Source organism: Rhinolophus ferrumequinum, chromosome 12 (genome assembly GCF_004115265.2).
Source record: "Rhinolophus ferrumequinum isolate MPI-CBG mRhiFer1 chromosome 12, mRhiFer1_v1.p, whole genome shotgun sequence".
Classification (NCBI taxonomy): Eukaryota; Metazoa; Chordata; class Mammalia; order Chiroptera; family Rhinolophidae; genus Rhinolophus; species Rhinolophus ferrumequinum.
The window spans coordinates 33,743,477-33,757,531 of NC_046295.1; the positions used below are offsets into that span (position 1 = coordinate 33,743,477).

Here is a 14,055-nt window from a genome sequence, read left to right on the forward strand (position 1 = left end):
AAGCTGTAAGTGAAAACTGTAAGTTATATGAGTATGCATATTATGATCTTTTATGTGCTTATCTATACCAAGAAAAGGCAGGAAGGACAAACACTAACAAGATAATAATGTTTGTATCTCCAGGTAATAAAGACTACAGGTGTTTTTAAATTTTCTTCATTTTACTTTCATGTGGTTTAACAAACTTTTTCTGTTTTAAACACCTGGGACTCTTCCGAAAAGAAAAAGGTTTTAATGAAATCTTTAAATAAAAGCCTTCGTAAACCTATGAAGCAGAGTTACCTAATTTTAAGGCTGCGCCAAAAAAGTTCTTGGTCCAGGTGATGGTCTCTGGGCCAATGCTAATTAGTTGTTTCCATGTGTTCCCCATTAGATCTGGATACATTTTTAGGGCAAAGGGTGGATCTCTGTATTCTGCATCGCTAGCACCCGATTTTGCACAGAGCTGATGCTCCACAGCGTAAGAAACTAGACCACACAAGTTTCTTGGTCACTCATGCAGCACAAGGAGACAACAGCCCAAAGTCTGCCCAGGGAATCTGTCGTTGCTGTAGGGACCTTGACAGTCAAAAGACTAATTACGTAAAACTTTTTCCTCAGAAGATATTTGAATAAATTAATACAAACAGCGGACAGCTGAACCATGAACATGGCTGACACTCATCCAAATTAGATTATTTTCCAAAGAGGAGAAAGTGAGGAAGATGATTAAAATCCAACGGGGATGGTGGGGAAGTGGGAACCCTAAACTTCATTTTCAAGCCCTTAGTTCAACCAGCTCTCTCAACAGATCATCACCAGAGTAGCTAAGTAGCAGCCAAGATGGCAAGTTTTGTGTCATCAACCTCTTGATTGAATCTTACAAAACAAGGGTGAGAAACAGTTTCCACCAAGGGCCCAAGACTAAATACTCCATCCAGGCCGTCTGGGCCAAGAGCAAACACTGGGCAACTGTTCTCACCTTTTTTTTTTTTTTTTTTCAATTTTACTTTTATACTTAAAAATATGAAAATCATTCTTTGTTTGCAGGTCATACAAACACAGATGGCAGGTCAGAATCAGCTCGTGGGTCAATTTGTTGACCCCTATTCTAGAAGAAGCTGATAAACCATAAAAACACTACGATGCAGGGAGCAGCAGAGTATGACAGGTGAGGAAGCAAAAGGTATAGAACATCTACAAACAGAGGATTATGTTCTTAAATCCTTGAGAGTTTTTTGTAATTAATTTTAATTTTTGGTGGTGGTGGCAGTGGTGTTTGTGTGTTTAAGATCATCTCTCTACTTGGAAAGTAACCAAAAAGAATATTTCCAGGCTGAAGAAGTTTATGCAATGTAAGCCTGTGAGCCCCTAAGCTAAAATGGCTCATGGCCGGGGGGTGGATATTGTGACAAAGAAATAAGCACTGTAATTACTCAATGGATTCTTCAGTATTTCTGAGGTCTTAGTGGCCTGAAACTTCATCACACTGGTTTGGGTGTGATCATATCTGAAGACAAGCACAACCTGAGAAGAGGATCTCCAAGGTGACTCTGTGGTTGACCATTCTGTAATAATATAGCTCCCACCCTACTGGTTAAAAATAAAAGTACCAACCCATGTTTCTAATCAACAGTTTGGAAATGCAAGTCTCGGTAACCCTGAGGGATTTTATTGCTAATTCCACATTTACGTGTTCTATCTTTGCTTCTCGCTATGGCTCCAATTAGGAACTTTAAGACTTCTATCTTCAATCTGTCCATTTATATCAAGCAAACCCCCTATTTCATCAATATGCCTTAATTTTGATTCAACATGATAAAGAATAATTACAGATATTTTTTTTCCAATGCATGTAAAAGCCAACATGGTAAAAAACCAATCAACCCACCAACCAAGAAAACACTCCACAACTTTCATTTTGGGGGCTATGCAACACTTATACAGGGGTGCATGTTAGAAAGAGCCCAGTTGGAAGCCAGGATTCAAATTCAAACCCAGACAGACATAAATTTGAACCCTGGCTATGCTCCTGCACAAGTTAATATCAACAAGTTTCCTTACATGTAAAATATTTTGAGGATTATCTGAAATAAGGTACACAATGTACCTCATAGTATCTCGTAGAGTTGTTTAATAATAGTTCTCTTACCTTTCACATGAAAAATCAGTACTCATTTATATCATCATTCTAAGATCACTGATTTCCATAAATGAAAAAAAAAAAAAGTTTGCCCAAACTAATGGTCATGTTCAAGGGACAGACATTAAAAATCTGGTCAGCCTAGTTGACCAAATCAGATAGAAATGAATCCACCTATGGCAGCTATAAATACTTACAAAAATATATGACCCAGTGTGAGAAATTTACGGTAAATTAGACCAAAGGAATTTTGGTGTTTTGTTGCCTAAGTTTTAGTTCACATGCAGTTAAAAGTGAACTGTTTGTTGTTCATGTAATTTACTTTGATTCTGGAGTTCTACTTTTAGTTACTATTCACAGAAGTGTGTGTGTGTGTGTGTGTGTGTGTGTGTGAGAGAGAGAGAGAGAGAGAGATCCTTTCTCATGGTAAATTAGCATTTCCAGAAACAGTGATTTCATTTGTCTTTTAGAATTAGCACTGTACCAATGAAGGTGGACAACTGAGATGCCACAGAAATGCTTGCCTCAGAAGATAAAATCTAGCGAACTCTCCATTCACTTACAGACAGGTTATTTTTTTCTCAGTGAAGATTTAGGCAGCAGCAAGTAGGATAATCTAAACATCCAACTACATTGAGCTCCCGAGGAGGAGAGGACTCTCGTATTCCTCCCCCCATACACCCCGGCTAGCTCAGTGCTTGTGGTATAACACCCCCTCAGTCAATGTTTGTGGAAGAGACACTGAAATCACAATGGTCCACAGGAAAACTACAGATCTCTCCAAATAAGACAAATTCTACCTGTGCTTTGGAGGGCAATATAAGACATAAAAATATATGGAAGTATTTCCTGAAGACTTGGAATGAATACACTTTGTGCGAGTGGCTCGCAACCCTTTTCAAAGTAAGAAAATTTCGGTTGCAACTCTACTGTATTCACCTAGAGAGAGTGACTGGTAGGCCTACGCAGTGGTCCCAGGCTGGGGGCCGCCCAAAGGTTTAGGACCACTGGTTTATTCTGTAAATCAGGGCTCCTCAGCTCTGTGAGAAAACCTATGTCAGATTCTCCTGGGAGCAACTGAATGTACAGAGAATACTGGGGATGGGGAGGCAAGGAACAGGAACCATGAATTTATGGTTTTTTTAAAAGCTCCCTCATAATTCTAACACACCCTGAACCCCACTTCCTGCCCAAAACAACTACCAGAGCCTCATCTACCTGGTCTTCGCAATGACCCAGTGAGACAGTGTTATTCTGCATATTAATAGTTGAGGAAACCAAGGTACAGCGAGGAGCCAGGTTATGCTGACGTAGAATTCAGATTCACATGTGAGAGCTGTCATTTCCCTTTTGACTATCCTGAGTTCACATTTGTGCCAATATGAATCAAGTCCCGAGGAATATCATTATTTCACCCAACACCTCACAGGCAGGTGGCATAACCTCCCAGAGCAATTTAGGAAACAAGTGCCACAAGGGGCCTTTCTATTGTTTTCTTATTAATCATCCAAGGATTAATAAGGATAACTTATAGAAGGGTAACTCTAAATTTACCTGGCTAAAAGAACTTCTAGATGCTCCACAGAATTCTTTTGTGATGATGATGTCAAACAAAACACACAGAATATAAATTTATTGTTTGATCTCTATAAACTCATTGTTTGATCTTGGGGATGTTACCTAAAGCTTCCTAGGACTCATTTTTCTTGACTGTAAAGAAGCAAATAGTAACAGTAACAACCCCAGAGGGTTGTTGTGAAAACTCAATGAAGCAACGCACAGAAAGAGGCTGGCACAGAGTAAGGGGCCAATCAACGCGAGTTGCTATTTTTGTTTGAATTTTGGAACATTTGTGGTTTGTTCTTCACCGAATGTACTTGATGAGATGTACTTGGTGGCAATTCCAGGAAATGAGATTAAAAGGAAGCAGAAACTAAATTTTTCTATCCCAAATTTGAGTTCTTCAAAGGCACATCAAAAGCATGAGTAAGCCATCTCAATATCTGTGCGAAAAGGGAGATAAGAAAATAGCCATCATAATGTGCCCGGCTATTTTTCCTTGGAAAAACGGTCCACTCATTTAGAAATGTGCTCTGCCCCATAAATGTGAATGATTAAAGTGCTGGTCTTTTAGTTCCTCTCCAGAAGGGAGGTCTGGGCACCTAAGTCAGAGACACACAGACCTGGTGAGGATTCCAGTCGCTGTCAAAGATGACCACGGTATCAGCCGCCTGAAGGTTTAAGCCCAGGCCTCCAGCTCTTGTGCTCAGCAAGAAAATGAAATACTGGGACCCAGGTTCGTTGAATTTCTTCAGCAAAGCAGCACGATCTTCAGACTTGGTGGTGCCTGAGGTGATGAGAAAAATAAATTTGCCAATTAACTCCTGTCTGAAAATGGCACAGGGCTCCACGAAAAGGACTGCTTCCCTGAGAAATATACCCAGACTCCTCTTAGCATGGGTGAGGTAATCCCCAGAGGTTTTTGTACGTTTGAAAGGAACTTTGAACTATTTGCAATAAAGAAAAAAAAATGGAGGGAGAGATAGAGACTTTTCTCAAATCAAGAAGGAACACTTTGTCTACTACCCATGATTCCAAAATGCTAGAAGAGTTTAAACATTTCAGACTGGACACCTTTGCAACTTTACAGATACTATAATATTCTTATGTTAACCTAAATCTCAATGAAAACATTTTATGAATTTGTTTCTGGGCTTTAAAACACCAAGAATTTTTTAAAACACACACACACACACACACACACACACACACACACACACACACACACACACACCCCCCCCCCCCCCAAAACAATTACTATAATGGCTTGAAGCAACTTTGCTGGTAGGTATTAATGTGAGATCTTGTTTATGCCAAGAGAATGGAAACAAAAGGTAAATCAGTTTCTACTACAATTTACCATTTAGGTTGCTACTGAGCATGATCTGGCTGGTAAAAACATAAAATGCGGGTAGAATATTTTCACCCTTGTTACAAGACTTGAAGCCACAATAATTAGAAGGGAAAAAAAAAGGAATCTCTCAGTCTGTTTCTCATGTTGACATTTTCCTCTGCTGAGTTCAAAGGATGCCACACTAAAACCAAACAGGGCAGCAAGTCACACACCCGGTGGCTCATCCCAGGGTGTCTGAAGAGGCTCCAAAACAGTGAATAAGCAGAGCGTGCCAACCCACAGACTGTGCTGCTCACTTTTCGGGTGCCAAAGCACCCACACTTGCATCCTGAATCAGCCACTCAGTCACATACCATGGATGTGTAATGTATTGATTGACCTGGCCATTTCATGAACTGCACTGTGAAAGGAGAGAGAGAAAAAAAAAAAAACCCTTCCATAGTCTACCTGAACATATTTCACCGAAAAAGTGTAGCTGCAGAGTTCTGAAGGCTTTAGGCTATTGGGAAATATATATGCATGTTACCTGATAGTCTCCAACTGCCTGCTACACAAATATTCTTTCTACATGGTGTTTTTTTTTTAAAGGATGAAAATATATTAGCCATTTATTTCAGAGGATTAAAACATTTAAGTGACTACAGCTAATGGGATCAAGTTACTGTGAGGGTCAAGTTCCCAAACATGGGGGGATCTGTTTTTGATATTAATAAAAATAATAAGTACCCTCCTGAGGAGGAAGAAAGAAACAATTCCTTGCACACAGCAAAAGGGGCTTTGGGGGCTCTCACGTAATGAAGCAACATTCTTTAGAGCTCATTTTACTTTCTAAATTAGATTTCAAGTTTAGTGACCTGGTCAAATCCCGCAACAATGAATTTTAAGAATTTAGATTTCGAGGCAGAAGTACCAAATGTGCTCTGTTGAATGAGGTTGCAAACATGTGCGGCTCTTCTTTTTTTTTTCAGAACTGACTTTCTGAGATCACGGGGAAACTATTTGTTCACAATGCTAATGAAGACATGTTCTGTTCTATCACGAAACCTTTCGCTACATCATCTTTCCAGTTGCAATCATTTAAAAGAAATTACTCACATGGAGTAAAGGTTCACATATTTACCCTCTGCCTTAAACTGAATAAAAAGCCACAGAAACAAACAAACAAAATGCTTATAAAATGGGGAAAGAAGGAGTTCCCAGAGATAGTATCTGTTTTCTGACAGCAGGGTACAAAAATTGTGCATTTATATACTCTGAGGGCAGAAGTTCAGTTTTGATCCACTGAAAAATAAATCAATTAATGATCACATGCATTAAGATATAAATAAAACTAGTTAGCATATATGTCTACTTGGGATGAAATGATTCTAAATGCAAAATAAAGCTCTGAAAAACAAAAAGAGTATCAAAATTATTTGGTCAAAGGAGTTTTCAGGTCCTATGACAGTTACCTCTAGCAAATATATCTGGTGTGTATTTAAACTGTATAAATAGCTGGGAACTTGACAAATTGTAAAGCCAGGGAAAGATATATTACATCACTTTTCATGAAAGCAATGGCATTTCTTATTCCCTGGTTCAGAATTTTCTGGATCACCAATTCCATTAGTCAAAGGTTCCCCAAGTCAAAATCTTTACTGATCATCAGCAATCTTTGGGATATTGCTCAGGGAGATTCAAAGTACCCTGTTGGGGTTTATCCACAGGCAAATAAATGCTCCTTGTAGGTGGCACAAGATTCAATGTGCATCCATTCCATGTTCTTTTGGACACTGATGTAGAAGAATACAATAAATAACAAGGGCAATTGTATTGAGAATTGCACAATTTGTCAGAAGGAACACACTTCCAGGCTTTCACGATTACTAATTTTAACTTAGTGTCAGCTGCTTTTGGAAATTTCTGTCTTGTAGGATGTAACTTCACCACTTGCTCTCACTCAAAGAAAAAAAAATCATTTCCAGTGAAAACAAAAGACTATAATGGAATAGTAGCGAAATCTATTAATGCAACCGCAATCTTTGCAGAAAAATCTGCTTAGCTGTCATCAAGTGGTTTTTCTACCCGAGGTCAAAAATCTGAGACATCAAATTTGGCAATGAATATCTGAAGTCATTTGAACAATTGGGTTAAGATGGAGCTGGTATAGCTGGAAGTATTGGAAGTATGTGTACCAATTTATCCGTGTGTATACTGACTGTTTGCCCAGTGATTCTCTCCACCCCCAAAACAAACGGCTGCTGTTTCTTGCGGGTGAAAGCCTGTCTGGCTTTCTCAATTCCATCTGTAACATTTGATGAAACTTGCTTACTTGTCTCCTCTAACCTAAGGGTAAAGACTTTGAGGGTGGGAACAGTGAGTGGCTCGTTCATCTTGTATCTCTGGCATCCGGTCATTTTCAATCAATCAATCAATTAAAAGTTTTTGAACAAGTTCAAAATGAATCTTAAAATGCTGTCACTAGTGAAGCAGCCTATATTTTTCAGAGATAAGCTCTATCTTGCTGGATCTGCTAAAACTGAGCTAATATGGAGGCAGAGAGACATAAGTCAGAAACTGGTTTCACCATTTCCTTCCTGTGCAACCTTTGGTAAGTCAACTCAACTCTCTAAAACTTTTGTTTTCTCATTTATTAAATGAGCATTGTATTAGTACCTTGTTAAACAGGGGAGGACAGTAGATTGTGGGTTGAAAAAATTAAATGAATAATGCCCATAGACTGCTTTGCCTGGCATTCCTCCTGGAGTAGACATTCCATAAATGTTAGCTCTTACGACTATTATCAGTAGTAACAATAAGGACAGCAACCGATAGACTATTAAAGATGTTCTCTGAGGCTAGTAAGAAAACATTAGAAAGATCTGTTTCAAGGAAATCACTTCTTGACAGTTTCACATGCTCGACTATCCCAGGGCTGCGATCCACTGGAGAGCTGAGATTTAAAATGAAATGGCACAGAGTAGTAAACACCAATTCCGTAGGACACCTTGGGGAGGAGAGGTTGTAAACCCAGGGGAAAAGAGAGCTGGGCTGCCCCTCACCTGAGCAGTGGAGGGAGGAGGGTTTGTCTTTCAAATGAGTGCCGACCTCAAGCACAGAGAGGGAGGCAAGGATCAGGTCAGAGGTTAAGACACACTGCAGAAGATTTGCCAAAAGAGACAGACTCTGGATCATGTAATTTTGCCATGAATCCGAAATTAACATTTACTTAACCATTCATCTGTTTTCAGTGACTTTGGAGGGGAGATGTAAAAGGCTTTTTTTAAAAATCAAGTCTGTCAGAGGTATAATGAATTAAAAAATTAATAATAGCCTAAAAGGTGGATCATAAAGAGAATTCACTTAAAAACTGGCAAGTTCGGCAAGGTTTGTTATATATCCAGTTACATGTAATTCATGGCAAAAGGGGGATAAAATGCTGGATTGAAAATAAAACAACACCTCTTAATGGAATATAAACTTTAAGTTTACCATTTCATAACGACTTGGATATTACATTAGATAAAAACTGGTATTAGTAATACTGTACTCTTCTCTAGCTGAGGATTCAACACCATCCCGTTCCGTAAATTAGCTCCGATTTCCACTTACTACTCTTTGAAAGTGTTATTCCCCTGCCACAGTAGGTAAATTTTGAGATCTTTCCTCTCTAAAATATTAGGGCTGATATCCAAGACATATAGTAACTTAAGAAGTATCCCTACTTTCGTATTTTCTTCCATTCCTATTTTCTTACTAATTTTTTAGGACATGGTGTTTAAATTTCACTATTAATATCAGGTAAATATTTTGCACAGTTTGCAAAACTCAGAACAACAATGAAGCTCTATCTCTTAACACAACATATAGATGTGTTCTACTGAGAAAAAAAGAGATGCTTTAATGATTATCAAATATAATCTTAAACGAAATGTTACAGCGTTGCCGGAAAAAAAGGAGACATAGCTCCTTTTTTATCCCCTTTAAAGGGGATATTTATCCCCTTTAAAATATGCCTTAACACAAAAAGCTAAAGGCTTGTTAAAATATTCTAGATGGTGCATAGGAAATAGACGGTACTAAGAGCAAGGAGGGTTTTTCAATTTTATTTCAGTTTAATTTATTGTGCTACTTATCAATGACTCTAAGTCCACTTGTATTGGCTTGTATGTGGGATAAACAGCTGTGCAAATGATCTCAGCTTATTTGAAGCTTGAGGATATAAAAATTGCCGTCTAGAAAAGCTGCACCCCACCCCGCTAGTTAATTCTTCAATAATTTTACCCCTCCTTTTCCGCGGAGATTGGCTCTAAGAGCCCATCATCCCTGTCCTCTCAGCAGCACAGCTTCCGCGTCTAATTCCTTATCCTTGACTCACCGTCAAGGCGCAGGTAAAGGAAGTTCCGAAAAGCAAAGTAATCCTCCATGATGGTCATGAGAGACGTCATCTGGCAGAAAAGCAGCACGCGGTGATTAGTCGCTCTCAATTTTGGCAGAATACGATCAAGTAGCTCAAACTTTCCTGAGGCCCGATACAGCTCAGCCCTGAACCCAAAAATGCAAAACAAGAAGGCAGTATTACTGCTGTCTTCTTGAAGGATCCAGTAAAGCTTTGCTTTGCATAGAGTGCCCTGTGTATAGTAAACACTCAATACGTAACTGTGGAATGAATGAAGGAATATCCACTCCAAAGCAGTAAGAGTAGTTAATGGAACAAGAAAATGGATTTATACAAAACTCATAAAGAGTGCATTATATATGCGAGGTGTTATGACAGAAAAGGAAACCTTCTCACGTTCCTAATGCTCTCTCTCTGTCTCCCTCTCTCCCTCTCTCTCATACACACACATACATGTATATGTCGTATTTCCGTAAATCTCTACTTATTAAGTAGATAAGATTATTAATTTAGGGCACTGAAGATTCATTCAAATACTTATTCAACACCTACTATGTGCCAAGCACAATGCTAGGCACGTGTATAGTGATAGTCAAAATAGAATCTTTGCCTTTAAAATGAGTAATTACAAATTGTGATTAAGTATTAAAAAGAAAAATAATAACGTGCTTGCTTCGGCAACACATATACTAAAAAAAGAAAAATAACAAGTTGCTACAAGAGAACTTAGAGCAACACATGTTATCTCTTTTAGATGAGAGTTTGACAGACATCAGCCCTGGCCTGCTGCCTATTTGTGTAAATTAAGTTTTATCAGGACACAGCCATGCTCACTCATTTCTGTTTGTTTATGGCTGCTTTCACACTACAAGGGCAAAGTCAACTAAGTGAGACAGGGACTTTTTGGCCTGCAAAGGTGAAAATATTTGAGGTCTGGCCCTTTAGTGGGGGAAAAAAAAATTGCCAACCACTAGTTTAGAGTGTCAGGGGTGACCTCACTGAAAAGAGAACAGTTTAGTAAAACCTGAAATAATGAGTAAAAAGCAGTCGGATTTAAGTATGGGGGCTTGAGAGTGGAGAGAACAAGATTCCAGGAAGTACAAAGAGTATGTGCAAAGGCCCTGAGGACTAAAAGAGCCTGGTGAGTCTGAGGAATTGAAAAAATGGTGTGCATGGCTTAAATGTAAGTGAGTGGAGAACATGGGAGATGAGAGCAGAGAGGGAGAGGTGGGGAGTGGGTAGAAATCCCACAGGGCTCCACTTGCCACACTGAATGTTTTAGTTTTAAGTGCAATGTAAAGTGGTTGACAGAGTTTAAACAGGGGCGTGACGACACCGACAATATCTTTTTAAAAGATCACCATGTACACACACTGTGTGAGAATGGACTGGGGAGGTGACAAGAACCCTGGCTTATACAGAAATCCAAGTCAAAAACGTGATAGTAATATGTACTGCTGTCAGATGGAGAAAAGTGTCAGTGAGCTAAAGGAGGGCTTTGTTTCTCCACAATAAATCACTTTTCTCTTTTAGCAACGGGGATGTGTTACATGATTAAAACTTAATAGTAGGGTTGATATTGTTGGAAAAACTTGCAGCTGCACGTGCAGTCTGTATCACTGAAATATATCATGTGGTAGTTGATTTTATGACACAGTATGTGTTATCTCTAAAAGACACATTTTCAAGTGTAGTTCTTCCCAACGTCCCTCCCCTGCTCTGAGAACTGTTCTCCAAACACCACCTGTGGCCATGTTGCTACCCTGGGCAACCTGAAGGTGCCAGGAGTTACCAGGGAACCCAGAGGAAAGAGAGGCAAGGAGAAGCAGGAGAGCCTAGTGACTTTGTTTCTGGATGGATTCCAATCGCTGGTTCTTAGCCCAGTGACAGAGTCTGCCCTGGGGACCCAAGAATGACCTCTATATCCTAATAATACATTTTCCCTGGTACAAAACAAGCAAAACAGAGACTTTCTGTTAATACAAGGTTCTTTTTTGTTGTTGCAAGGCATGATTCTCTGCGAGGTCCATTGCTAATAAAAAACATTTCTTATACAGATCATATTCTAACAAATTACTGTAAAGTCATACATATTTATAGCACAGGAGACATTTCTACTCCTGCATGTTAATGTTAAATATCAACTTGAAATTTAATACGATAAATCCTCTTTGAGCCCAAGCTACACTATTGGTTATAAATAACCACCTTTTGAAGCTCTGACAACATTTTTAGAACTAGGACACTATTAAGTCTATTAAAGGAGATCTATGTCCTTTGAATAGCCACTTACTCAAGGCATGCAGTAATTTATGTCAGTAAAGTGAAAGAGAATGCTGATATCATTTTGGTTAACAACTTTACCCTATGCTGAGGAGAGGAGAGCTGAGGAGGACGGCAGTATGTATTTGTGTGATAGGAAACACTACAGAGAGAAAACTTTAGGTAAGACCAATAAACTATTTTTGGGAGAAAAAAAAAATTAAGATTTACCCATTGATGACCCCATTTGAATAGCCCAGGTGTTCAGCAAAGGATTCCTTTAAAAGAAAGAGAAAAAGAAAATGATTGAAAAAAACAGCGATATAATTATTAACGTAATGATTAATCTTTTCATGAGGTCGTCCTATTTCTAGAGTTTAGTTAAACAAAATAATAAATAAGTAATAAATACTTGTTATAAGATGAACCAGAAATTCAATGTCTTTGCATTCAGGTTTTTGTTCTGCCCGAAATGTATAATGTATCCTGTGAGTTTCTGCAAGTCTCTTAGATGCTCATGCTGAGATGACAGGGCTAGTTCACTCATTAAATAGTGACTGAAGTAGGCAGGTACTGGGGATCCAGAAACAACTAAAACATCTGCTCCCAAGGCGCTTAAAGTCTAGACTGGAGGAAGAGCTTAATATAAGCCAAAAAGGACTAATATATACACATAAACATTCTGTGACAATTTTTTAAAATAAAAGTAAGGTGATCATATGCATATACTATATTATAAATCTTAGTTTAGTGAAATCCTAGCATCCCTTCTATACTGTGCCTTTCTCTTTTACAAATATGGCCGAGTGTACACTGCTCCCTCAGGTATCTGCTTCTACTTTCAAAATACAGAACTTAATCACCTAATCCCCTCTTCACTGATTCTGAGGGAGAAATACATTAGTGTTCTCCATGTGGTTTTCCCTTTTCTACTTAAGGAAGGGGAGACCATCTGTGGAAAAGGAGAGGATGTCACACCTCCACATTAGCCACCAGCTGTCTGCCTTTCCTGCTTCCCTTCTTTCCACAATCACGGAAGCTTTTCCTCCAAGGGGAACAGATCTTTCCCTTTGAGGTCTCCTCTCAATATGCTCGTCATTCATGGTAGGCTCAGCCCTTCAGAATGCTGCCCTGACAGCAAAATTAACGCTGATGTACAACAGCCAAAAACCCCACTTCAACTCACCCCAAGAACCAGGCCTTCTCTTTCCACAGCAAGCCATTCCTTACTAGATTTTGAGGTTCCAACCCTATCTCTAAGCAAGGTTGTAAAAACCAGAGACAGCCTGTGTCGGTGGACTGTGATAAGATTAGGAATCAGTATCATTTGAAAAATACTGTTTTCTTTCTCTGGTTCGAAGGCTCCAGGGGAGGCAGTGAGCCGACCTGAGAGAATTGGGCTTCTGGTATGACTTAGTCTGAGCAAAGGTTGTGTAGTGAACAAAAGAAAGACAAAGCAAAGAAATACACACACCATCTCTGATCCTTAACTGTACTACATTAGCCAGTAACTGTGGCTTTCACTTCTAGGAATATGCTCCTGAGTTTTTTTTATGTTAAAAAAATTGCAAATCAAAGTCTGTTTTTCTACTGATTGCTATTTAAAGTAAATATGCATGCATTGGAGGGCATGTTACTTAGCCTTAGCTCCCTTTAACAACACCCCCGCCCCCCCCAGACAGAAGCTTGAGAAGAGAAGGCGTCATCTGCCTTTCTAACATGGCATAGCATGTTTGGTTATCATTTGTATGATAACCAAAACGAAGGAAGCTTGACACTTAATTTTCATAATTTCTGAGTCCTCAAACCCCTTTATATAGCAGAGTAAATATTAATTATCTTAAAATTGTTTATGGAAAAAACGCGACGGTGGGTGAGGTTAACCTGAAATGACCTTATTTTCATTTTCATCATTAGATTTTCTTTTTGGCTCGCCCACAACCCCACATACACCCCCTTCCCCACTAATTCACTGATACCTTACATCGTTTTAACATGTCATCAGTTTACAAGATGCTTCCTATGTTAATTTTTTAAAGTTCATCCTCCTGCCAGTCCTATCACCCACTACCATTGCTGATCAGAGAAGTACACTAAAACTTGGAGATGCCGAGTGATTTACACCAGGTCACTACATGTGAGTAAGGATTCTAAACTCCAGGGAGCAATCTGAACTACAAAGTGGTCTGGGGTAGGGACTCATTGAACATGGGATTCTCCTTCCACTGTATGTTTAAATAGCTGTGGCTTGTTTGTTGGGGTGTGTGTGTGTGTGTGTATGTGTGTGTGTGTAGTATTGTTGCTGTTGTCCTTTTACCTAGATCTCGGGCTTTTTAGTCTATACTCTGCCCTATGGACTTGAACGACACAGCAGTGTCA

At 39.1% G+C, this 14,055-nt stretch overlaps 1 protein-coding gene across 5 annotated transcripts in view; it reads right to left on the bottom strand.

Moving 5' to 3' along the window:
• The window catches only part of SMARCA2 (SWI/SNF related, matrix associated, actin dependent regulator of chromatin, subfamily a, member 2), a 162,410-nt gene that overhangs the window by 69,604 nt on the left and 78,751 nt on the right, over positions 1–14,055 (bottom strand). For all 5 annotated transcript variants that reach the window (XM_033122457.1, XM_033122460.1, XM_033122459.1 and 2 more), the window contains 3 exons: positions 11,908–11,954; positions 9,394–9,560; positions 4,306–4,469 (listed from right to left, as the gene is read on the bottom strand). In XM_033122457.1, coding sequence (XP_032978348.1) covers positions 4,306–4,469; positions 9,394–9,560; positions 11,908–11,954 — 378 coding nt within the window. The remainder of the gene's footprint in view (positions 1–4,305; positions 4,470–9,393; positions 9,561–11,907; positions 11,955–14,055) is intronic.